Below are 23,014 nucleotides of genomic sequence, written 5' to 3'. Positions count from 1 at the left end.
TCCCAGCTCTAGTCTAGATCCTTGCTTCCCTGACCTTGCCTGTTTCTGATGCCCTGGGCTGTGACCCCCTAGGGTCAAGCCCTGACCACCTACATCCCAGTCATACACCCAAACAATGATTCCCACAATTCATGTAGTGCCTCGTGTTAAATGCACTAGTAAAAGAGACCTGTGTAGGCTGCCAGGCTAACGTACATGTGTGCAGAAATACACCCCTGGGATGGGGGGGAAGCACCTGCTAGGCAGTATCATTCAGAGAGGAGATCTCGACCATGGGAAGCATTTTCAAAAGTGCCTAGAAGGAGAGGTAAGAGACTGTGTCTCATTCTTAGAAATAACCCAGGTGTCCAGGGACTAGCTCCTCTGGGGTAAATGAGCCCTACAATCCCTGTGCCTGGTAGCATCTCTGTGAGGTGCCGGCTGCCTTTGCAATCCATAGGGACACTGAGGCACCTTGCAGTGGGACCCACTAAAGCCAGCATACTGGACATAAGCCATCGCAGCGAGCCAATGGCCTAATGCCTGGGGATGCAACTCCTTTTACTTGGCACTGGCCACCAGGAAACTTCTTCTGGAGCTCGTTGCTTAACCCAGACCAGCACAAAGCACGAGGAAGGGGAACTGCCATCCTGCCCTGTGCCCACTGATATGAACCACACCTCAAGGCATGTGTTTCTATATCTCTCCTCTGGCTGATTTGACTCCACATCTCTTAGGAGAGTACCCAAACCACTGGCTAAGGGGTGTTCAAAGGCTGTAGTCTTCATTATTAAGGCACAGGTGAATTCACTTCCTGGCTGGCCTCAGAGTAACTGATCTGTGTGCCTGTAGCCACTGCTTACAACATACCACCTGTGAGCCTTCAGGATTCAAATCTCTACTTCTCCCTCTGTTTTTATACAGCAAATGCAGTTTAACTCCATGGTGTGAGCAGGAGCACAGAGACTGCTGTTTCACGGGCACTTTGCAGAAGCCCTGGACACTAGGGAATCCTTTCTGTATCCAACCCCTTTGCTTTCTGAGAAAGCCCTGTCCACATGTCAGAATAGGTATTTGCTCCTGAGGTGGACAGAATTAGACCCGAATCCCTTAGGTTTCATTTTTTTAGTTAAGGTTGCATCCCAGTAAACCTCTGCTCCCAGGACACTTCCTCTGCCAACTGCCTTAACAATTAATCTTTTACAGGGTTATTCCTAGCAAAACCCTAATAGTCATGGGCCTTGGCTTCCTGCAGTCATCATAATCCTTTGCTTTTCATCCTGGAGTGTCCCAAGGTCCTCTGCAAGCTGTCCACAGCACCTCTACCACATTATGCACGACTGAAGTGCAGCCAGCACTGCGAGGGAGCAGGCCAACTGGAAGGAACATTCCTGCCCTGGCAGGGAGATGGACTGAAATGACCTGCAAGGTATTTTGCATTTCTAACTGGTCTGAATCTAGGAACCCTTCAACTGCACATGGCAATGCTGTGCAGGAGCCGGAGCTGGACAGGAATCCAACGGAGCCCGCAGGAGGAACATCAGACAAGCCAAGCCTTTCCTGGAGTCCTGCCAGGAAAGCAGGGTTACCCCCTCTCCTGATCAGGAGAAACCAGAGAGAGAAAAACCTAGACATGGCAAAGCAGCGCTTACACAGGCAGAGCCTGCCATTAGCCAGCATTTGGGGCATTAATGGAAGTGAAGTAATTGCAGAGGGACAAGAAGAAATTCTACACCTTCCCCACAAAAACCTTGATCGACCCAACCCTGAGCAATACAACACAGCTGCGCAGGGGTGGACATGCAGAGCCGTCCTCAGCTAGCAGGGTGGCTACACTTCACAGACCCGTGCTTAACAACACCCACCAAATCTGGGGTCTGATGGGATCTGCTGGTCCCAGGTGCCTGGGGAAGGAAGGGAGGGGAAAGGTGGGGTGGGGGGAAGCAGCACGCTATGCCCTTTCCTCCTTTCTGCAACCTGTGGGAGAAGCCTCCAGAGTAGGCCAGGGTTGACTTTACCTGAACAAAACTGAATTCCCTCCAGTTGAGAGAGTTGGCGATGGATGGAAGTGACGTGATGGCGAGTAATGACAGCAAGCCCAGGGCGATTATTCCAAAAGAGACATAAATCTCCATTCTCCAGACCTCCTCCTCTATCCACACATCAGGTTTCTTCTCCATTGCCTGGTACAACAATGAAGAGTTAAACAGCTTTGTCTAAACAGAGTGGTTAGGGTCACAGCAACTGGTTTTTATGCTTTTTTTGGAACCAGCCTTTAAACTTGCCTTTAGACTTGTACTTGAATATTCAACAGATTTAATGCATGTGGGTTTGGTCTCTAGTGAATGGTATTGGAAAAGCTTGCATGTGTTGGACTACGGCTAGAAAACACTCTCCTTTGGCTTTGTGTTTCTGGAGCAGCAGGAATGGAGCTCTAACCCCATGGTTGCTTATCCTCAAGCAGGGGATGGTCTCCCAAAAGCCCTGCTGACATGCCACGTCTACATAAACCACTGGCAAGAGGCAGGGCAGGATGGCACCTGAGAGACTAACTCATTCAGGGAGGCAAGGGCACCTGTGGCAGCTGCAGAAAGGCTTAGTTTCCATAATTTGCTGACTGAAAAATTTACATCTGACTGAAAAGCGCTCAGTATGTCCAGCTCCCACAGCCCTTCACTGGATGTGCAGGTACTTGAAACCTTCAGAATCAAGACCTGCAGTTGCATCTAGAATGAAAATTAACATGAGAAATCAGTTTAAAGCCATGCAAACAACTACAGACCTGCTCAAATACACTGTGGCCGCCTCAGAGCACTCATTTTAAGTGCACTGAAAACGTGGAAAATTGTTCAAGCTAATGGAAGGAAAAATGGGCTTTGTACTGCGTTCCAGACGGTGGCATTTATAACTATCCATTTAGGCCATTAAGTGGACTCAATTTACTAAAACAGGATGTTGCTAGAAAACAAAATGTGGAGGAGAAAACTGACACCAAACCTTATTGGGACTTATTCGTGACTGTCATAGGCAGCAAGTACTGCAGAGGGGAGTTTGCTCTGTGCTGGTATTGAGAGGTGTTTGACACCAGTACAGATTTCTTCTCACCTTTGGAGATCACAAGTAAATGAACCCTGACTGAAGCCTGCATTTGTGTCTCTCTTGACCATCCCATTACACCAATAAAATCCTACATGACACAATATCCATCCACAAGGATTTCAGCAGTTGTGATGCACTAAATGCACCTTTGTCACCCTCATGTAAAACCAACCCTTCTCCTTCATACCAACCTTTCCCAAAGGACCCTTGAGCAGTTTATAAATGCCACTTGCTAACCATCATCCAGCTATCATGCGCTGTGTTTCAGAACAGCTGGTCCCTCGGTGCTTTGCATCTCTTTGTTGTTTCAGACAAACTTCGTCTTCCATAAAGTTAGAAAGCGAGGACTTATGTTCAATAAATGCTGTACACTGTTAGCTTGTTCACAGCAAGTCCAAGAGGCTTTTCCCTATCACTTCCCCCCTGTCTCTGACTCCTATGCTCAGTTCTTCATTCCGTTTCCATAACAGTCCTCTGGAGGATGTTAAAGTGAAAGACAAGCGTCTTGAAGAGCTAATTCCCGTGATTCCAATTCAGTTTTTCTAGTGTGGATTTGTCACTGGTACCACCAACAGCTCCCTGATGGTGATTCTCAGTAAAACAAGCAATGTCATGACTTTCTCGAACCCGAGACCTTCCCTTCAGTCCTATTTTATTTTACAAAGGGTTTATGAACAACAGTAAAGCAGCAATGAAATGCCACATCCAAAAGGAAAAGCCCACAATCTCCCACTAGTAACATGGGGAGAATTCATGGAAAACCTGGGGGAGGAAAACCCCCCCAACAACAGTGGGTTAGGATCGCTCCCCTCCCTGGATTGTTCCCAGCCCAATACTAAGCCCAGACACCCAGGGAGGCAAGGACTGCTCCCCTTAAAGTGGATTTTGCTCACTTTACATTCCTATCATAGTCAACTGCTGTGGAGGACCTTGGCTCTCTAACCTGCTGCTGCAGGACTGGAAACATCTGACTAAAAATAACCATCATTGCTGATCACTACAACTTTCCACTTGACGGCAGAGGCTGTCAAGTGATGGCATACCATCAAGCTGCCACCCTCCAGTGACTCAAGGTTAGTTTCTGGGAAGGGGTATGTGCTTAGCTCCTAACTTGCTTATGTGTGATTGGTCTCATTGTAAAGGAACCATGCAAAAACTGAAGAGCTAAATGCATGGTTTGGACAGTCTATGGGCTACCCAGAAGTTGGAGCTGCATCCAAGATGATGACGCAGGCTCACCAGGTGAGAAACTCGTTACCTGTTTGACGGCTGTCTCTATTAACTGATACCGATGAGACCGGCGCATGGGCAAGGCCAGGCTGTATACAGCATGCAGGGCTGCGCAGAAAAAGCTGAGGAGACCAATCTGCTTTCTGTGCTGTAGCCACTGGTCCAGCCAGTCTGGAAAGCGTCTGTACTTTGTGCCACAGTACAGCTGTAACAAGGCTGCCAGGACCCCAGGCAGATAGACAAGTGACAGCATGACATAGGCCACACATGGCAGCGTGGTATTGACCACCTCAATGGGGATTTTGTAGAACTTGTTCTTCTGCTCCCTGATGTAGGGGTGTATCACTTGTCTGACCAAGTTATAGGTAAAGAAACAGAGAAAGAGGCCCAGGGCCAGAAAGACGGGGATTTTCCAAGCCGGGAGGAGGCGCAGAGGAATGTTCTCAATCTCACAGGCTGAAGACAAGGAGCCCATGTCCACAGGGGTGAAGCCCATGACACGAACCATTTCAGCAACTGCGCATTTGGCTTCTTGGTTATCGGAGCAGATCAAGACCTGGAATGAGCAGAAAAATATTCTTTAACACAAGAAGAGAGCAGAAGACACAGAAAATACGCAGTTGTAAAGGAATGAAAGGATTCCTAGATTTCAAACAGCTGAATGGCTATCACTTGGCTCTCTGGAGTGCGTGTGCACGAGCATGTGTGTGCACGCGTGTGTATGTAAAGGCTGCCAAGAGCACATCAAGCCCAGGACAGGCATTCGTTTAGAGAGAGGAGTTCAAGGTATTATTTACTTATGTATTTACTTAGAGTGATATGCTACCGTCTATCCAGAGAGCACAAGCATTTTTAGTCTCTGTTCACAGATGTGGCCCAGAGGAGTTAAATCAAGAAACTTTAAGCATTAATTACAATTTGGTGGCAGAAAAGTTTTTGTCCAGCTTTTAAAAAAATATAGATCTCTCATTCAAATTGTTAAGCTCCTTATGTATTTCTATAGCACTGTTAACACATTCTCGGGACCTTACACCCAAACTGTCACATGCTAATTAACATATATGATCCCTATTTTAAAGAGGGGGGAGTGGAAGACAGGAAGCAAAACGGGTACATCTAAGGCTGCAGAGAGGTTCTGTCAAAAGTGAGACCTGATTTGAGTGGTTTCTGGACATCCACCTAACAGTGAAGCACTCAGCGGATGCAGTCAGAACTCATGTCAGTGAGAGTTTGGCCCTTGGTAGAAGAAAACATTACCTGCTTATTTCCATCTCTGGGACCTGATTGCAAAGTCCATGCTGATATCACATTGAATCCTTTGACAACAGTGCATGTTGGGAAGAGGGAAGCCAGGTACTCTGCGTTTGATTCTTTGTGGAGGTTCATTTCGGCGTTGTTGCTGACATCCACCAGTATCTTGCCCGTCAGCACGTCACTCAGCTCGCAGAGCATAGAGTAGTGTTCCCTGAAAACGGCCACGAAAATAATATCGGTCTTCTTCACCGCGTCGGCCTGGAAAGTCACTTCCACGGCCGACGGAAAGAGGCTGGCTTTGCGCTTGGGGTTGCGGCTTCCAACCACCACCTTGAAACCCGAGAATGTCAGACGAATGGCCAGGGAGCGTGCAAAGTCGCCACTTCCCAGGACCCCGATGGTGCGGCTGGCCGTGGGCACCAGGTTTGGGTCATTGTCCACGTTCCGACGGCCTAGGAGCGGCTTGGCCATGTCTCCTCCAGACATCCTTTGAGACAAAAGCAGAAAGGAAATGGTCATGCAAAGCTGCTGTTTTTACTGCATACCCTATCATCCCTGTCTGTGTCCCAGAGAAACAAACCCGTGGAAAAGTGGCAAATGCTTCCTACTACAATGGGGATCTACTGTGGGCTCAGGAAGGAGGGAATTCCCTCCTTAGCTTGCCGTTCGGTAGTATAGCACTGGTTCCCTGGGTGGGACTGTGGGCACTGAAGATGGTATGTCTGCATCTAAAAGCCTAAGCATGTCCTGCTTCTAGTTCCAGGAGACAAGACAGCTGGCTCATCAACATTTCTACACGTGGCCCGGTGTCGCAGGGCTCTTAGGTGGCCAGCGACTGGGAGGAGAAAAGGCTCAGGAGAGGCGCCTAGCGGTGGAAAAGGGGAAGCACAACTGCCAGTCTCTAAGACTGTGCCAGTGCGGGTTGCTAGGGCGACCTGGGAAGCCTGGAGCCAGGAAGGGGCAGAGCTTAGCCCTTCTTAAGCCCAGGCAGAAGGCCAGGAGTTCAGTTCCCCTCCGGCAGCCACAGGAGCAGGAGCTCTGTGGGCGAGCTGAGCAGCCCGGGGCAATGGCCGGAGCCTGACCACCCGGACGGGCTGCAATGATGCAGGGGCAAGGGAACTCTGACGGAGGTAAGGTAGAGCTCACATGGAGTGGAGCAGGGTTTATGAGCTTGGGTTACAAGCCGGTAGGCTTTTGGGTTATGTTGCAGTCGGCGGGCTGATTCCTTTGTTTGCTTATGGTTAGACCGGAGGACCGGGTGAGGCTGTAGGGGTGTGAGGAGGCCTCATGGGAGCTCCCCAGTAATCTGGGGGTTCCTGGTGCCCAGAGGGCACAGCCAATGGTGCCAAAGAGGGCACAGCTTTGTTTGGGGGGGCACGTTGGCCCAGCCCCTGAGTTGGGGGGCGCGAGGAAACCCGGAGTTAGGGGGCTGCGAAGAGCCCCGAAGAGGGGGTGTGAGGAGCCCCTGAATTAAGAGGCAGCGAAGAGCCCCGGCGCTGAGGGGCAGTGAGGAGCCCCTGAGTTAGGGGGCAGTGAAGAGCCCCGGCGCTGAGGGGCAGTGAGGAGCTCAGAGTGAGGGGGCAGTGAGGGACCCCGGGAGTGAGAAGGGGTGTCGAAGAGCCCTGAGGGCAAGCAAAGGGCCGGGACCTAGCACCACGGCCCTAGTGAGAGCATTCCAGTACCGTCTGCGAGGCTTGGGCTGCGGTGCAGGGGAGGAAAAGGAGCCACAGACAGTGCCCCCTGCCATCGGGGCGTGTACAAATGGGCAGCTTCCCACTAAGTTTCATCATTCTTCACTTATAAACAAGATCAAGACATGGCAGGCAAGAATAGGCGGGCGGTGGGCCCATTGCAGGAGTCTGGAGTTGCACATGCGGAGAGACTCCAAAAACGAGACTCCTGTTACACCCAGCCATCACTAGTGCGGGACAGACACCATGCTGAGTGGGTGTGGGTAACCTGCGACCTTATTCTACAGTGGAGGCCTGTGGTTTCATAGCCTGAGATCCACTGGCTAGTCTCCAGTCCCACCCCTTGCTTTCCTCCACCCAACCAAGGATCTGTGGCACTGTGGGGTGCTGTACAATATTCGCACCACGCACATGATTCACAAGATAAATCCAGATATTTCAAATAGGAATCTGTAGTGTTGGAACATTTTGACCTGTTTGGGTCCTTCTGGCTTCTCTGCAAGTATCTATCCATAGTGGAAAAACAGGTGAAAGCTAAGGGCGGAGCAGGAAACATGAAAGGAGATGAATGGAGAAGCCTACATAGCACTTGTCTACTTTAACGACTGCCTCAAGTGAGCTCCAGCTCCTTAACGAGTAATAAAATTGTCCTCATAACAGGACTCGTAATGCGAGTTGGACTCATATTACTTAGTGCTTCTGTAGCATCTTCTCATTCAAGAAAAGTGTCCCTTCTACAAATGAAGAGGTGGATTAATAACATTGAACTCAGTTAACAAGGAGGCTATTGCTTGGCTGCGTGGATTTGCACCTGCTAAATAAATTCAAGACATTTCCTTAGTTTTGCAAGCATGAGTAAATTCAGCCATGTATCACTCCAGGGGGTTTTCTTGTTCGCTACAGGAAGAAAATCTGAAGCCAAAAGAAGTTAGTCACTCGCTACTCGGCGAGTCCAGGAGTGCCATGAGTAGGACCCATGTCAATGCCAATCACAAGAATATGGGACCCAGGACATAAGACTGACACTATCCCGGGCACCCCTATGACAGTGCGGTCCGTCCCACCCACCCCCACAGCAGGAGGTTTTTTTGCCCCTGCTGCGCCTGTTGGGAGCTGTTCCAGAAACTCACTGCTCCTATTAGAAACTTCCCTCTAATTTCCATCCAAGAGTTATTCATCATCAGTTGATATCCATTTGTTTTAGTGCCAATCTTGTTTTTTTAGCTTAAAGAGCTCTCTTCCTTGGGTCAGCCCGATCTTCCCAATAAGCTGTATGCACAGAGGGTCATTCTAAACCAAAGGGAGATAAATTTCTCTGGCTCGTCGGCAAGTGAACAGGAATCAGTGTTCAGGGTTACAAAACGGCTGTTCAGGCTAACACACCTCAAAAGCACTCTCGGAGCGCCCAGCCAGATCAGGAACTGTGCTGCGAGCAAACCTTCCTTGCAGCGAGGCACTTCTGTTATGCAACAACCATTCAAGGCATACGGGGATGCTGGTGATGGTTTGGGATAAACTGCCTTTCTGCTTCCAATTAGCTTGTTGGAAAAGGAAAGGCAAACAAGCGCAGAACGAAAGGGGATCGTAACATCCATTGGATTATTTTAATATTTTCAAGACAAAACCTGTTATTGTGCACAATTACATGTGGGATTCAGTCTGAGCAACATGCCATCTGGGCAGCACTCCCAGGTTGTTCTCCTTGTGGCCAGCACTGAGTCCTGGTCCCTGGCTGGAGCTCCTACATCTATGTTAACCCAATGCAAGTGAGAAATAATCCTTGTGCTGAACTACCTGGGGAGAGGGGAGGAGGAAAGCTCTCAGATCTCCTGGTAACGAGATTCCTCTAAATCTCACACAAATAACATGACAGATCTTATTAGGAGATGATAGGGAATGGATTCTTCAAGTAGGAAATGGTATTTTTGTAACTTCTGTATCCCCCCCTCAAACACACACACATGCCCCAGGCCCCTTCTCTCCCTCTCCCAGCCCTTGTTCTGTCATTCCTTCCCAGCTAGGCCTGTACCCTAATGTCCTTCCATGCCCTCCCCTCCCCTTCCCCGATCCTCCTGGCACAGTCTGTCTCTGCTCAGACTCACCTCCATCTGCTATGCATCCTCGATTCCCCCTACACCTCCATTACTCCTTCACTGGACCTACATATGATTCACCCCAGGATGCATCAACACTGCTCTCGGCCTTGGGGTCCCGTGCCCTTCGTCCATGTCCCACCAACACGATGCCTGTAGCACCTGACCTGGCCAGAGCCTGCTGTTCTTGCATTGGGGAGCATGGCTCCCTGTCAACTTTCAAGTCCTTCTTGGTCCCCTTCCCTTCTTCATGCACCCTTCCCAAACTCCTAGCCCACCTTCTACTTCCCCTTCCCAATATGGAGAAGCCTCCAACATCTGACTCCGCTCAGCAGGTAAGCCCGGGAGTCAGTGGCAAATCAGTTTACAAACATGCCGTTTCCTGCTAAGGTGAACAAGACAGTCCATCTTTTCTAAATGCACTGCCAGCTCTGCCCTCCAAAGGGAAATCCAAATAATTTCTCAACGGCAAGGTCAGCCCCCATCAAAAAAGATGTGGGGAATCTAGGCCAAGTCACAGTCAAGGTATCCAAACCAGGGACATCCTCAATGCAGTGAAAGACAGATGTGTTTCTTGAGCTCCGTAATTCAAAAGCTCCTTGATCAACCTTCACCAAACTTCTCAGAAACTGCCCCAAGATACTTCAGGCTCATTCCTTATCGGGCACAGCATATGATAATTTAAAACATAGGCTTGTAATGGCCAGTGAGCTTCAACCCGATGTAAGAAGCAGATACCACTGTCTGTTTTAAAAAGGTAATCTTCTCCACTGCATTATTAATAGTACTTCGGGTCATTATAGCTGGATGCTTTGGTAACATCTAATTGACTTGTCACTATGTGTGCTGTTTACTTGTTGCGTGTCAGTCAGTCTTACTATTTGCAGTGCAATACAGTGAGATGCCCCTAATCAAGATGAGCACCGTGCTGTTGGTCGGATACACGTGTAGTAGGAGAAATCGAACTTACACCAAAATGCATGAAGTCTGGTTATCCTCACATGATACACAGGGGAGCCGAGACATGCAGTCAGTGTCACAAAAGGAAACCCAGGTCTCCAAGACCCAAGTTCAGTAACCTTCTCCAGTCCTTTTACTCATTTTGGATAATGCAAATTAAATAGGCTGGCCAATATCACCTTTTTTGTAGTTCCCTCTTAATAGATTTAACAGGAATTCTCACATGCCGTCGACTCCAAAGACTGCACTGGATGGAGTCTGTATGTTGGCTGTAAACAGGCTCCACCTTAGGTTGGGTAAATAAATTGAGATGTATTTTTATTAGTCCTAGGTTTGAAAAGGGTGGCTTATTTTTAAAAATCTCCTACTCTAGCAGTGCTTGGGATGCGACAAGCAGCCAGACTGTCATCACGGCTAGGGGACGCTTCTACGGTCTCAATAGCAAGTTCTTCAAAACGAAAGCTTACTCAAGTCCTGTCTTGCAAACCTGTTCTCATAGGACTGCCCCTTGAGTGCTGGGATTAACCAGCAGCATTTTGATTACAGTGTCGGCTCTTGTCTTCACTACTCATCATTATGTGGATAGGTTGGTCAAACAGAACCACAAAAGCAGAAACTAAACTTTGCAAGAGGCTTTGGATCAAATCACTGTTCAAGTGATACAAGTGCCAACTAAGGGCACGCATTCTGCAGCCAGATGATCCCTTTTAGCCCCTGGCTCATTTGCACTACAGTAGTTCTCAGAAACCCTGGTCAGGACTGGGGCCCCACGGGGCTTGTGCTCTTCAAATGCAGAGGAAGACGTGGCCTCTGCCTGAGGGGCTCTAGAGCTAAGGACATACCTGTCCATACTACCACAGGTTGCAAAGCCTCAACATTAAGTGTCAAGTCCCCTGGTGCTTCCCAAAGATAAACTTGGAAAGAAGCATTAGGTAACCTCTGGTTTACACTCTTGAGACAGGCTTGTGTACTTTCACTGGCAGATAGAAATATTCACTTTCTCTATTCACAGCTGCTTCGTTACAAGTGAAAAGAAGTTGTGCAGTTTCCTTCCCAAACCCAAAGAGGCCCCCCCGAGAAGAATACAGCAGGGGCCACAGACTTGCTGAGACTAGAACAGATTCAGATAAGAAAAGGGCTTATCCAAAGCTGCTTTATCCCAGGCTCTGCTACACGTTCGGGGAATCCTTTCACCTCCATCCAGACCGCATGGAAATAACGCTCCTGTTCTGTAAACAGCTCTACATACAGCAAGAAAAAAGTGGGGGGGGGAAGACTCCTGGCAATGGGGAAAAAAAAAGAAACTTGTCCTTTCTCTTTCTAAGCTCATCATTACCAGGAGAGTGCATGTTTGGGAGATGAGATGCGATGTGGCCCCCATTTTCAAAAAGGGGAGGAAGGAGGACCTGGGAAACTATAGGCCCGTTAGTCTTACCTCGATTCTGGGCAAGCTTTTTGAGAGAATTATCCTGGCACATGTCCACGGGGGGCCAGCAGGGGAGATTATGCTTAGGGGCAACCAACACGGGTTCATTAGAGGCAGGTCCTGTCAGACCAACCTGGTGCCTTCTATGACCAGGTCACCAAATCCTTGGATGCAGGTGTCGCGGTGGACGTCGTCTTTCTGGACTTTCAGAAGGCCTTCGACACTGTCTCTCACCCTGTTCTCATTAAGAAACTGGGGGCTGTGGTGTCGACCCCCACACAGTCAATTGGGTCACCAACTGGCTGGAGGGCCGCACCCAGAGAGCGGTGGTGGATGGGTCATTTTCGACCTGGAGGGATGTGGGCAGTGGGGTCCCCCAGGGCTCGGTCCTCGGCCCCGCACTGTTCAACATCTTCATCAGCGACTTGGATGAGGGGGTAAAAAGTCCCCTGTTCAAATTTGTGGGTGACACTAAGGTGTGGGGAGAAGTGGGCACGCTGGAGGAGAGGGACAGGCTGCCACTAGATCTGGACAGGTAACAAGGGTGGGCGGATGAGAATAGGATGGGATTCAACACTGACAAGTGCAAGGTGCTGCACCTGCGGGGGAAGAACCGGCACCACACCTACAGGCTGGGGAACTCCCTTCTCGTCAGTGCAGAGGCAGAAAAGGATCTTGGACTCATCATTGATGCCAAGATGAACATGGGCCGGCAGTGTGGGGATGCAGCCAGGAAGGCCAACCGCACCTTGTCGTGCATCCACAGATGCATCTCAGGCAGGTCCAGGGAGGTGATGCTCCCCCTCTACGCGGCACTGGTCAGGCCACAGCTGGAGTACTGCGTCCAGTTCTGGGTGCCGCACTTCAGGAGGGATGTGGACAACCTGGAGAGGGTCCAGAGGAGGCCGCTTGCATGATCAGGGGCAGCAGGGCAGGCCCTACGAGGAGAGGCGACAGGACCTGAACCTGTTCAGCCTCCACAAGAGAAGGCTGAGAGGGGATCTGATGGCCGTCTACAAACTGGCCAAGGGAAACCAGCAGGCTATGGGGGAGTCCCTGTTCTCCCAAATACTACTGGAAGTAACAAGGAATAACACCCACAAGCTGGCAGAGGGGAGATTCAGACTAGACATCAGGAGGTGCTACTTCACTGTCAGGGCGGCTAGGATCTGGAGCCAACTTCCAAGAGAAGTGGTGCTGGCTCCTACCCTGGGGGTGTTTAAGAGGAGGCTAGATGTACACCTTGCTGGGGTCGTTTGACCCCAGGACTCTTTCCTGCCATGGCAGGGGGTCGGACTTGATGTTCTACTTAGGTCCCTTCCAACCCATCTATGAAACTATGAGATGAAGAATGCATGAGTGTCTCTCTCTGTTCAGACACATTCAAATAGGTGAAAAGAATATCAAGGCTGCAAAGCCAAACACTCAGTGTTAGGAAACACTGGAACTCAAGTTGCCAGTGCATTCTTCACTTGCCTCTTTTCTTTGCACATGCATTATGATAAGGGCTTTAGTTACACGATCAGATGATATTCCTGCACATGACCTCTGCCTTCTTCACTGCACGGGATGGACCTGCTCCTGGCATGAATGAGAGTTGTGGTGCTAAAGGAGGCCGCAGGTCTCCTGTTTCACTTGCGGCAGAAGTTGGACGGTGAGCAGCGAATGAAGCATGTGACTCAAGGGTCTCATAGCGAAGGCAGGGGCCCACTACCTTTGAGCGCTGGGCTCTAGCTCTGTCTTGACTGGAGTGGCCTATAAAACGTTGAATAAATCACTTCAGCCGTATTTTTCACAGATGGTCCTATCCACATGCAGAGAGAGGTACTTAGCTACGTTAGACAAGCCAGTCATAGACTAACTGAATTTTGTGTGTGTGTGTGTGTGTGTGTGTGTGTGAGAGAGAGAGAGAGAGAGAGAGGGAGAGAGAGAGAGAGAGAGAGAGAGAGAGAGAGAGAGTGTGCGCACATAAGCTTTCATGAACCCAAGCTCATTTCATCAAGGAGCTGGCCACATGGAATATTTCTACTGGTTTAATTGGCTTTATGCTGATATATAAAAAAGAGAAGACACACGTCATACAGCCTTATACCAGGGTAAATTGCTCAGTTTTGGTGAATAACTGCCCAGAGAAAAATTGGGGGGTAAAACTACACCATTGTAACCCCACAGCTAACCTCAGGTATCTCTTTGTTCCAGCATGCTATTACCTGCTGCCTAAGTGGTGAGATGCTGTAATAACACCGACTGTGAGCAGCTACCCCAGGATTGCTGTCTGTCTGTCTGATCTGGATGCCAGTGTAATTCACATTGTGCAAAGCTGATATAAATGACATGGGTGAAAACATGTCCTGTGTCCAGGCCCTAATTGTGGGTTCATTTTCCAGGTGCCTAATTTGAGACCCTGGAGCCTCCTGTGCAATGATGAGCATTTAAACCTGCAGCTGATATCAGTGAGAGTCAGGTCTGAACACACAAAGGTCCATCTACTGCTAAGTACCCTGCAAAATCAGGCCCCAGGTTCTGCCTGCACTTCCAAAATTAGCAGGCAGTTTGCTCCTAACCTCTCAGCACCGTAGTTTGCCATCTGTAAAAGGAGGATAAAAATATCTCCTACCCTTAAAGAGCTGTTGTGAAAATAGAGTCATGAATGTTTATGAACCACTTGGATCCTGTAGTGATGAGCCTCACAGTAAAGCCTGGGAGGAAATGAATCATTTCATCTTCAGAGAAGGTCTGAACTGAGCACAGTAAATAAGGCTTGAGGTCACACCTCTAGCAATGGGGGAAACAAAATACTCAGTAGCTACTCATTAGGTGAGACTGAGCACTATCCATGTTGTGCGCTGCACGAGGGGGAAAACAGCAGGTAATCATATAAAGACTGCATCACAATATGCAGGGTTTTTGGTTGTATCACAATAGGCATGCACCTTATTTCTGGCATTTCCTTGCTTTTGCATGCTTGACTTATCCTTCTGAATCACTTGTTCATTCCCCAGGTTTCTAATGTATAATTTGCTAGGTTTTTAAAAACAGCATGCTGAAAAAAGTGCGGTCGCACGGCACGCTGGTGAGGCCTCCGCGGGGACCAGCAGAAGGAAGTTCTGTTTTCTCACACAGTCCCTGTTCCCACCCCGGCCAGTTCTCTGCACCTAAGTCTTCATTTCTCAGGCTTTTCAGCACATTCCCAGTCTTTCTGTCAAGCCAGGACAGTTCCCTTGCTTAGCTTTTCATCCCTCCCTCCCTTCCCCACCAAATCCATGCTCTCCAACCTCCCTCTCTCTTAGTCCCAGGCTCCTTTTGCAGATTCCTCCTCCATTCTCCGAGTCTCATTCCCAACTCCAAACCTAAGCTTCTTTACCCAGCTAATCCTGGCACCTGGATGCGGGTGCCCCTGCCTCAGCCCAGGTCTCCCAATGCCCGACCCCAATTTCCAGCCCTATGTTTCCTTTTCCCCCCCCATTCTCAGACTCTTCCCGCTTTGGCTCCTTGTCCTGACATGGTCTCTGCAGGCTCCCCTTCCCCCCGTGTTTGAATCTGGGTACCAGCTGGGTTTGGTGCCCTTCATTAAGGTGTCTGGACCCTAACAAGGCCTGGAGATACCTAAAATTGCAGTTGGGCTGGAGCAGCCTCTCTGCGGATGGAAATCTGGTTGTATTCAACTGTGAAACTGCAGCCCTTCAGCATGACCAAGCTGGGATTTTGTAACCTTGGTCAAATTTAGTTGGATTTTGACAGGGACGGCTAAAGGCACATGAGGGACACCGGAGTCCCCCACATCTGCTCTCCTTCCACTGATGTCCCCGCTGCAAGTGCTAGAACGTACAGAAGAACAGCTCACCTCCATTTTTTGATATGGGCAAAAACACTGCGATTTTCCCCATCAGAAAAGCCTGAATGGTTTTGGCTCAAATAGAAAGAAAAAAAACCCTCTACCGCCTGTGGCAGACACCTGGCATGAAACACTTTGGTCGAAAGGGCAAAGTCCTTGCTACTGAAAATGGGCTCTTCTAACGGGAAAGTGTCCGGCAATGCTAATAAAAGATGGGGCTACCAGCTTGGCCGACGATGACGGCTGTGACTAGACAAAAATAAAGAGCTCCTGCCTATGGAGAGATTACGGTCGGCAGGGTCAAATCTCAGCTCTGCCAGTTTCTGCTCAGGAGGCTGATTCACTCTGCGAGCCTCTACTGCCAACGAAAAGGCAAAAGATTTCACTTTGCAGTAGATACCTCTCTCCTTTTGTGACAAACATGACATTTAAGCAGCTTCCTTTGCTTCTCTGCGCTCAGGAAAGCTGCAGTCTGTTGGATTTGCTGCACATCGCTGTTGCAGTGATGCAATCATGAACCGTTGGAACAGGATCTGTTCTGTAATAAAAGTTTCATAAAGTCAGAATTGGGGGGTTTGGGTACAAATGCCTGGGATTTAATTGTAAAGCCAACGTGCCAGGAGAATACGAATTTTGGCTAAGCTCACTGAAGTACAGCAGAGTCCTTAAGCTGAAGGATGGTAGATTTAATGTTAATGCTGATGACATATAGCTGATGTAACTGCTAATAAGAAGGTTATTTTCATGACTTCTCATCTCACCATTCTTAAGAGGCTCAGACGGGTATTTTGCAAGAGCCTGGAGTACTGCAATTAAGTCCCACGTGGCTTCTATCAACTCCACCTGTGGGCTGTTTTTTTACTGCTCTTATCAAGTTAATTACTACCTAAAGCTGAATTTGTCCTCCCTGAAAAAAGCAGGACTAGCACCTCGCTGGAAGTGTGGCATGGTGAAAAACCTGGACAGAAGGATCCTTTCTGAGACATCAAAAAATACCCTGCCCCCTGTAGATAACGGGCGGGATGCAAGGAGGTGTTCCTTCCCAAGACAATACAAAGGATACCTTTTCACGTGCAGACTGTGCCTGAAGTTGAGCTATAATCCTGGGGCTGGTGTGTAAGAGTCGAGACTTCTGAGCTACAATGGCTTTGTTTTATTATTTTTTTTCCTAGTATAGATGGACAAGCATAGCACTTGGTTTGCGGGGAGGTATTTGAAGGTGCTGTCTTGTGACTGGGGGTCTCAGGAACTGGGTATGTCCTCCCTGGTAAGGCTTGCAAGAAAATACTTCAACCCCAGCCTGCCCTGCGTTCCAGGTGTTGCCCCTGAAATGCAGGGAGAGGAAGTTTCGGGGTTAAGGGAAGAGAAACCATATAGCTGCCCCTGTCTTTATGGACTCAGGATGGTCCATGAGCAGGTATGCTGGACTTCTCTCCCCTTCTCCCTTCAGAGGGAAAGGACAGGCCTGGCTCAGCGAAGGCACCAGATAGCCTTGTTCTGGGACCCAGGGAGAACTGCTAGAAACTCTTGTTTCTTGACAGCCACATTGTCATCCTGGGCTGGACAAAACTTTCCTGGACTTCCTGGGTTTCAGACTAGTCACCCTTGAGGTCACTTTCCAACCCTATGTGTCTATGACTTCTATTATGGGAGACGGGACTGGCTTGTCCCTAGTGCAGAAGGAGCCTGAACAAAACAGGTGCTGACTCTCTCCTGAACCTTACAGACAAGCTAGCTTCCTTTTCTTTATCTTGGAACGGTTGTGGGTTTGGCCCCGCAAGGCCCCAACTTCAAAGAGACTGCTGGCAGGGGATGGGTTATCTTCCCTTTTGTGCATTTCCAGGTGCTCATACTTTGCTGCTTTGTGACCTGACCCTGCTTTTTGTTCAGATTTGGCCCAGAGTCTGTATCTCTTTGATATACTCCGAATTGGCACAGCCAGCTCCCTTTAACCAGATCTAAACAGCAGCCCTCTTTTGCATTCAAGCTGAAGGACTGATCTTGTACCGGCTGATATAGGATAGCAATTTGGTATCTCTTGGGTCCTCTTGGTTATACTTTTCCTCTCTTGAGCTTGTGGGGGAAGTGAGACACCCCCAACAAAGGAGGCAGGAGTTCTCCTTGGCCGGCTGACAGTGAAAACACCGCAAAATGCCAGGAATGCCTGCCATGCAGATTGATATCCCATCTGGGCTGGTCACCTATCTGGAGAGCAATTCTAGGGCTGAGATAGCAGCTGTCTTGTTACTCTGAGAATCTGCAACGGCTGTTCTTGCAACCTGTGCTCCCGGATATCCAGAGTTACTCCGTTACACCCCAGCTTTCAGCAAGATGTTTGTACCTGATTGACAACTCCCTAGTTTTTCCTCCCTACCCCTTGTTCAGAAGCAGGGACCCTATCTATGTGCTGCTACCACTACGCAGCCAGCTGGTTCTCTCTTCTTTTCCACCCTGTCCAAGTGCACAATACAACGGAGCAACACTTTAAACCAACAAACATATCAGGGGCATTGGTCTGAGCTGCAGCAAATGCAAAGGAAGGTGGTGACAAGGTTAAAAATAAAGGAGGAAGAAGGGCAATTACTTGCCTTGCATTGACTTATGGAAGTAACCCTTACATTACCACTTCCTCTGCCTGCTTGCAGGTCACATCCACATGTCTCTGCCTAGCTGTTTGCTGTTCCAGGCACGTCTTCATACATGCCTAAGAAACACCATGCAAATCTGTACTGCCATTTCTGCCTGGCTGAGGACAGTCTAGGAAGGGGGAAAAGCGGAAAATGATATTTCTGTTATGAGCATTTGCGGGCAGGAAATGTTTTGGAGGATGCACAGTGCCTTACCCAATGGATCCTGATAACTGAGAGGAGCCTTTAGGTGTTACCATAACAAATATTAAATAATCAACTATTTATCGTTATGCCTTTTTATCCATGCACGGTTTCCTAGATCAGGAGAAAGCCCAAAGCCAGCATGGAGGCTTTGAGGGAATGCGAGATATTATGCTTGAAAGCTTGCAAAGAACTTTTTTCCAACTACTTGGTCTAATAAAAGACATCACATCTACCCAAAGAGCTGCTGGATACGAATGAACCCTATTGCATTTCCTATCTGAGCGCTGACACACGGCGCTGCTGCCTACATCACTGCTGTCTCTACTTGGACAAGGGATTTTCAGAGTGTCGGCCAACCCCCGGTCTCCTATGCCAAGGCACTCACCCACCCTTCCCCTGACAGCTCTTGAATCAGCAGGCTTTGCCTAACTTTGGAGAGCCTCTGCTCCCAAAAATACCTCTGCCAGCTGCAGAAGGAGTAGGAAGGCCAATTAGCAAGGTAGAAAGGATGACCTTTGTGTTCGTAACTGTAAAGCCCTTTTTGGAGTCAGTCCAAACTTCTTACTTCATTGGATCTCCTAGGACTCCTTTCTCCGTTGGGTCAAGCACAGACACCGAGGTCTTGCCAGGCTTTTGTGTGCTCCGCAGCCTCTTTCTTGTGAAGCCCCTTGAACATAGCAGGGTTGTGGAGTCCACCCCTTTTAAGCTGCACTTTGATTTCCAAGAGCCCTTGGCATGGTGTGTTAATTGATGCTTTATTGCTTTCAGGTTCTCTCTCTCCGATATTATTTTTTGACAGTCTTTTAATACATATTTGATGGCTCAGTCTACTGGCTTGCTGCCTAGTTCACCTCTCTACAGCGAAGAAGCATCTTAAAATAAAAGTTAATTTATTCTAAACAATAAAAGTGATGCCAGTTGATATGTTTTGTTACTTGTATATAATAAATATTTGATGCCTAGATACTTTGGGGATGGACGTATTGGAAACGTCTGAAGCCCTGGTGCTCGTGGATAACTTTATATAAGCACTGATTTCCATGGAAATACACGTCTGGATAAAATTAAATCCGTATCTAAGGGTTGCAGGTTTAAGGCCTCAGAAATTCTGAAAAACATGAGAAGCTAGAAAAGAATTGCAGAGAATCACACTTTATGTATTAGTTTTTCAGGCCTTTTCAAAAGCTCCTAAATATCTTTTGAAAATGAGACTTAAGCTCCCAGTTCACCTGACTCCTTTTTTTAATATATTTACCTCTTGACCTAGGAAACTACGTTACTAACGCAAGCCCAGCATGATTGGGAGCCTAATCTAATGCAGGATCAGATGGAAAACTACAGCACGAAAAACAGTACCTTTAAGTGTGAAAATGAGATGGTATCTGCTTCTAAGTTTGATAGCTGAAGGTCATAATATAGGACTAATTTATAAAAAGTTGGCATATCACATTTTGTCAGCATGACAACTACTTTTTCAGCAAGTTTTCCATTTCTTCAGCAAGTTGGTTTTACTACTAATATTGGACGAACGGTTCTGGGATACGAAAAATGTAGTTTCCCTAGAATACAAGGCCTTTTCCACTATTTTTATAATGTTAAGGTCAAAGTCATGGCACAGTTCCCTTATTTTTTGTTAACATTTTTAAAATGGTATTTTTCCGTGGCTGCTTGTGGAAATCTTGCTGAGTCATCGACTGCAACTTTTTTCCTTTATAGAGGAAATCAAATGTGCACCATGAATATTAGATCTGATTTTACTGCACTGTACTTTATATGTTAACACTTTATATATTAAATGTAGCACATTAAAGGAAAAAGGAGAAAACAAGCGTGGGGCAGTACGCCAATCTTAATCCACTTCCCCAGCCTACTGGAAGCCTAATAGTATAAGCTGCATTCTTCATCCCCCAGCAAGTTTGGATTTTATTTTTTCTCTGTGGGGGTGGCATTTTTCCATGTGCAAGTTTTACTTCAGATTATATTGATTCAATTCCTCTTTGGGAAGGGCCAGTTTCCTGATTTACTTGTACAGTGAGTGCACCGCTCTCACAGCAGGGCTCAGTACAACCGTAATACAAAGAACAAATGTTTTCTCAGACTTCCTGCTCTTTAACAGACAGCTAGCCACACCTGGGCTTTAGTCCTGCAAACCTGTGTGGTCAGTCTCTGCCCCACACTGTGCAGAATCAGAGAAAATTAGGGCTGGAAGGGACCCCAGGAGGCCATCTTATCCAACCCACTGTTCAAGTCAGGACCATCCCCAACTAGATCATCCCAGTCCAAGCTTTGTCTAGCTGGGACAAAAAGCCGCCAAGGATGCAGATTTCCCCACCTCTCCGGGCCACCCGTTCCAGTGTTTCCCACAGTGAGCTCTCATGGGCACTGTTCGAAATGCAGGCTTGCATTAGTTAGGTCAGTCACAGTGGGCTCAGCCGAACCGGATTGCTGCGTGGCTGCAGCACAGGAGCTCACGGTGCTACTAACAAGGCCGCTTGACACACATACGAATCTCACAAAGCTTAAACACTCAACGGCGCGCATCCAGCAGCCGCCTTGGCCTGCAGAGGAGTAAACGTGACGTGCGGTCGGGTCCACAATCAGGGCCTGCACCGCGAAGACATTTGTGTCACAGTGCTATCGCGGGGGCCTTCCCCGCCTCGAGCTGGCCCACCTGGTCCCGTTCCTCCCCCCTCAGCCCGCCACAAGCGAGGTGCCAGTCGTAGACGAGCGGCCTGCTCGCGCGGGCCCATGCCCACACGTCGCCTGGCTGTGCCATGCCCCAACTCCCTCGCGTGCCGCCCACGCGACACCCTCGAGGTCCCGCCAGCCTGGGCCGGAGCAGGGTCCGGCCCCCTCTCCCGTCCAGGTAAAGAGACTATTGCTCTTTTCCCAGAAGCAACAGTCCCGTCTCACCTCACACCTCGCTCCCGCCAGCTGTGACAGGAAACCCAGCCCGGCCAAGCGGGACGCCAACCCCTGCCCGCCCGGGGGGCGATGCCACCCTCGTGCTGGGGGGCACCGCCCAGCACCCAGCCCGCCCCCGCGGGGAGGGGGGGAAATAAAGGAGTCGAGGAAGCAGACCCGGCTTCCCCCACGACGCCCGCCCGGGCAGCTCCCCCGCCTCGCGGGAGGCTCCCCCACGCTGCAGCATTTCCCGCCGCGCAGGGGCAGGGGCAGGGGCAGGGCACCGGGAGCAGCTGGCGGGAAATGCCCATGCCCTCCCCCGCCGCCCCGGCCCCGGCCCCGGCCCCGGCCCTGGCCCCGGCCCCGCACTCACGTCCCGGCGAGCGGCGGCCCCGCGCTGTAACGCTCTGCTTTGTGACGTCAGCGCCGGCCCCGCCCTCGCCCGCCCCGCGCTGCCCTCGGGCCCGGAGTGTGGGGGAGGGGCCGCGGCGGGTTCCCCCGGCCCGGGGGCGGGAGCGGCTGGTCCCAGCTCGCCCACTTGTCAGGAGTGGGGCGCGCGCGGGGCGGGGGGTCGGAGGGAGCACGGCCACAGCCCTCGCTAGGGCCTGGCCCTCCCCAGACACGCGGGAGAGGAGCGCGAGAGCTGTCTCGGGGAGGTGCCCCTGCAACGGCAGCGGAGTGCCGGCAAGGAGGGCGCGCGAGGCCGCCCCAGGGCGCGGCGCAGCGCTCGGCACCGGTGCGCGGGCTTTGCGCGCGGGAGGCCGGGCGCCCCGCTCCGCCCCTACCTGGGGCCGTGTCCGGAGGCGCGGGCCGGTCGCTGCGTGGTATTGGTTCCAGCTCAGCTTCGGGAGGCTCCGAGCGACCTGGTCAGCAGGGGAGAGAAACAGCAAGTGCTGTATTGCCGACGAAACCGAAATAGGAGGCGACTGGCAGGGGTTAAGTGCCACGGGCTGGATTGTTGTAGCGCCGTTGCCAAGATTAGACATATCCTGGATCCATTACCGACAGAAGTCTGAGCAGATCTTAATTCCCTATTAGCAAGTACATTTTAGAGCTGCACAGCCTTCCGTTTTAATGGCAGGGAGTGGTCTTCTGGGCCTCTGGATAGGTTATCAGTGGCCAGGCACTTATCGGCTCTTGAAAGCGGTACAAGTGGGTGTGGAAGAGATAATCTTTTTTCCTCCTCGATGTGGAGAAAGCGGGCATATTACAGCTACCTCCCAGCTCTGTTCCATTGTCCCAGTAATATATTGTGAGGTCGCCAACAGCTAGACTTTGAAGCAATCATAGTCCGGATAGAAACATGGGATCTGGCTCTTAACGACTGTAGGAAAGGTCCCATGAGAAATGATCAGTTGTAGTCAGGCTACCATTAGATTAAGGGTCTGGATGACACCATCAACAGGAAGATGGGCATAAAAAGTAATTAGCACAGCAAGGTCCATAAGCAGAAATGGAGAATGAGGAGGGGGTTTTCCTCCTTTTGTTCCTTTGTGTCTTTTTCTTGCTCCAACAGCAGACCTCGGTAGGAACCTGTTTTTTGGAAGGCTTCTGGAAACATAGGTCTCGAAGTGACCTCAAGAAGTGCTCCCGGCACTGAAGCAGGGCCAAGTCCCATCCCTGGCAAAAATTGCTCTCTAACCAGGTCTTAAAAACATTTTTTGAAGGAAATTGCACAACTTCCCCGAGAGACCAGCTCCAGTGCATCC

General features: G+C 49.7%; 1 protein-coding gene across 2 annotated transcripts in view; it reads right to left on the bottom strand.

Moving 5' to 3' along the window:
* STEAP3 (STEAP3 metalloreductase) overlaps positions 1 to 22,220 on the bottom strand; it is a 34,604-nt gene extending 12,384 nt beyond the window's left edge. Inside the window, exons 1-4 of one of the 2 annotated variants that reach the window (XM_090045910.1) lie at positions 22,091 to 22,220; positions 5,566 to 6,049; positions 4,337 to 4,864; positions 1,998 to 2,162 (exon numbers count right to left, since the gene is read on the bottom strand). In XM_090045910.1, coding sequence (XP_089902036.1) covers positions 1,998 to 2,162; positions 4,337 to 4,864; positions 5,566 to 6,048 — 1,176 coding nt within the window. In that variant the 5' untranslated portion in view covers position 6,049; positions 22,091 to 22,220. Of the gene's footprint in view, positions 1 to 1,997; positions 2,163 to 4,336; positions 4,865 to 5,565; positions 6,050 to 21,678; positions 22,068 to 22,090 lie in introns of those variants that run through there. The other variant, XM_090045909.1, reaches the window with a different exon arrangement.
* Positions 22,221 to 23,014: the final 794 nt, after the last annotated feature.

Source organism: Crocodylus siamensis, chromosome 4, assembly GCF_052110815.1.
Source record: "Crocodylus siamensis isolate JL-2025a chromosome 4, ASM5211081v1, whole genome shotgun sequence".
Taxonomy (NCBI): Eukaryota; Metazoa; Chordata; order Crocodylia; family Crocodylidae; genus Crocodylus; species Crocodylus siamensis.
Note: the sequence above shows the minus strand (reverse complement) of the source record. Positions and strands in the feature narration are given on the sequence as shown.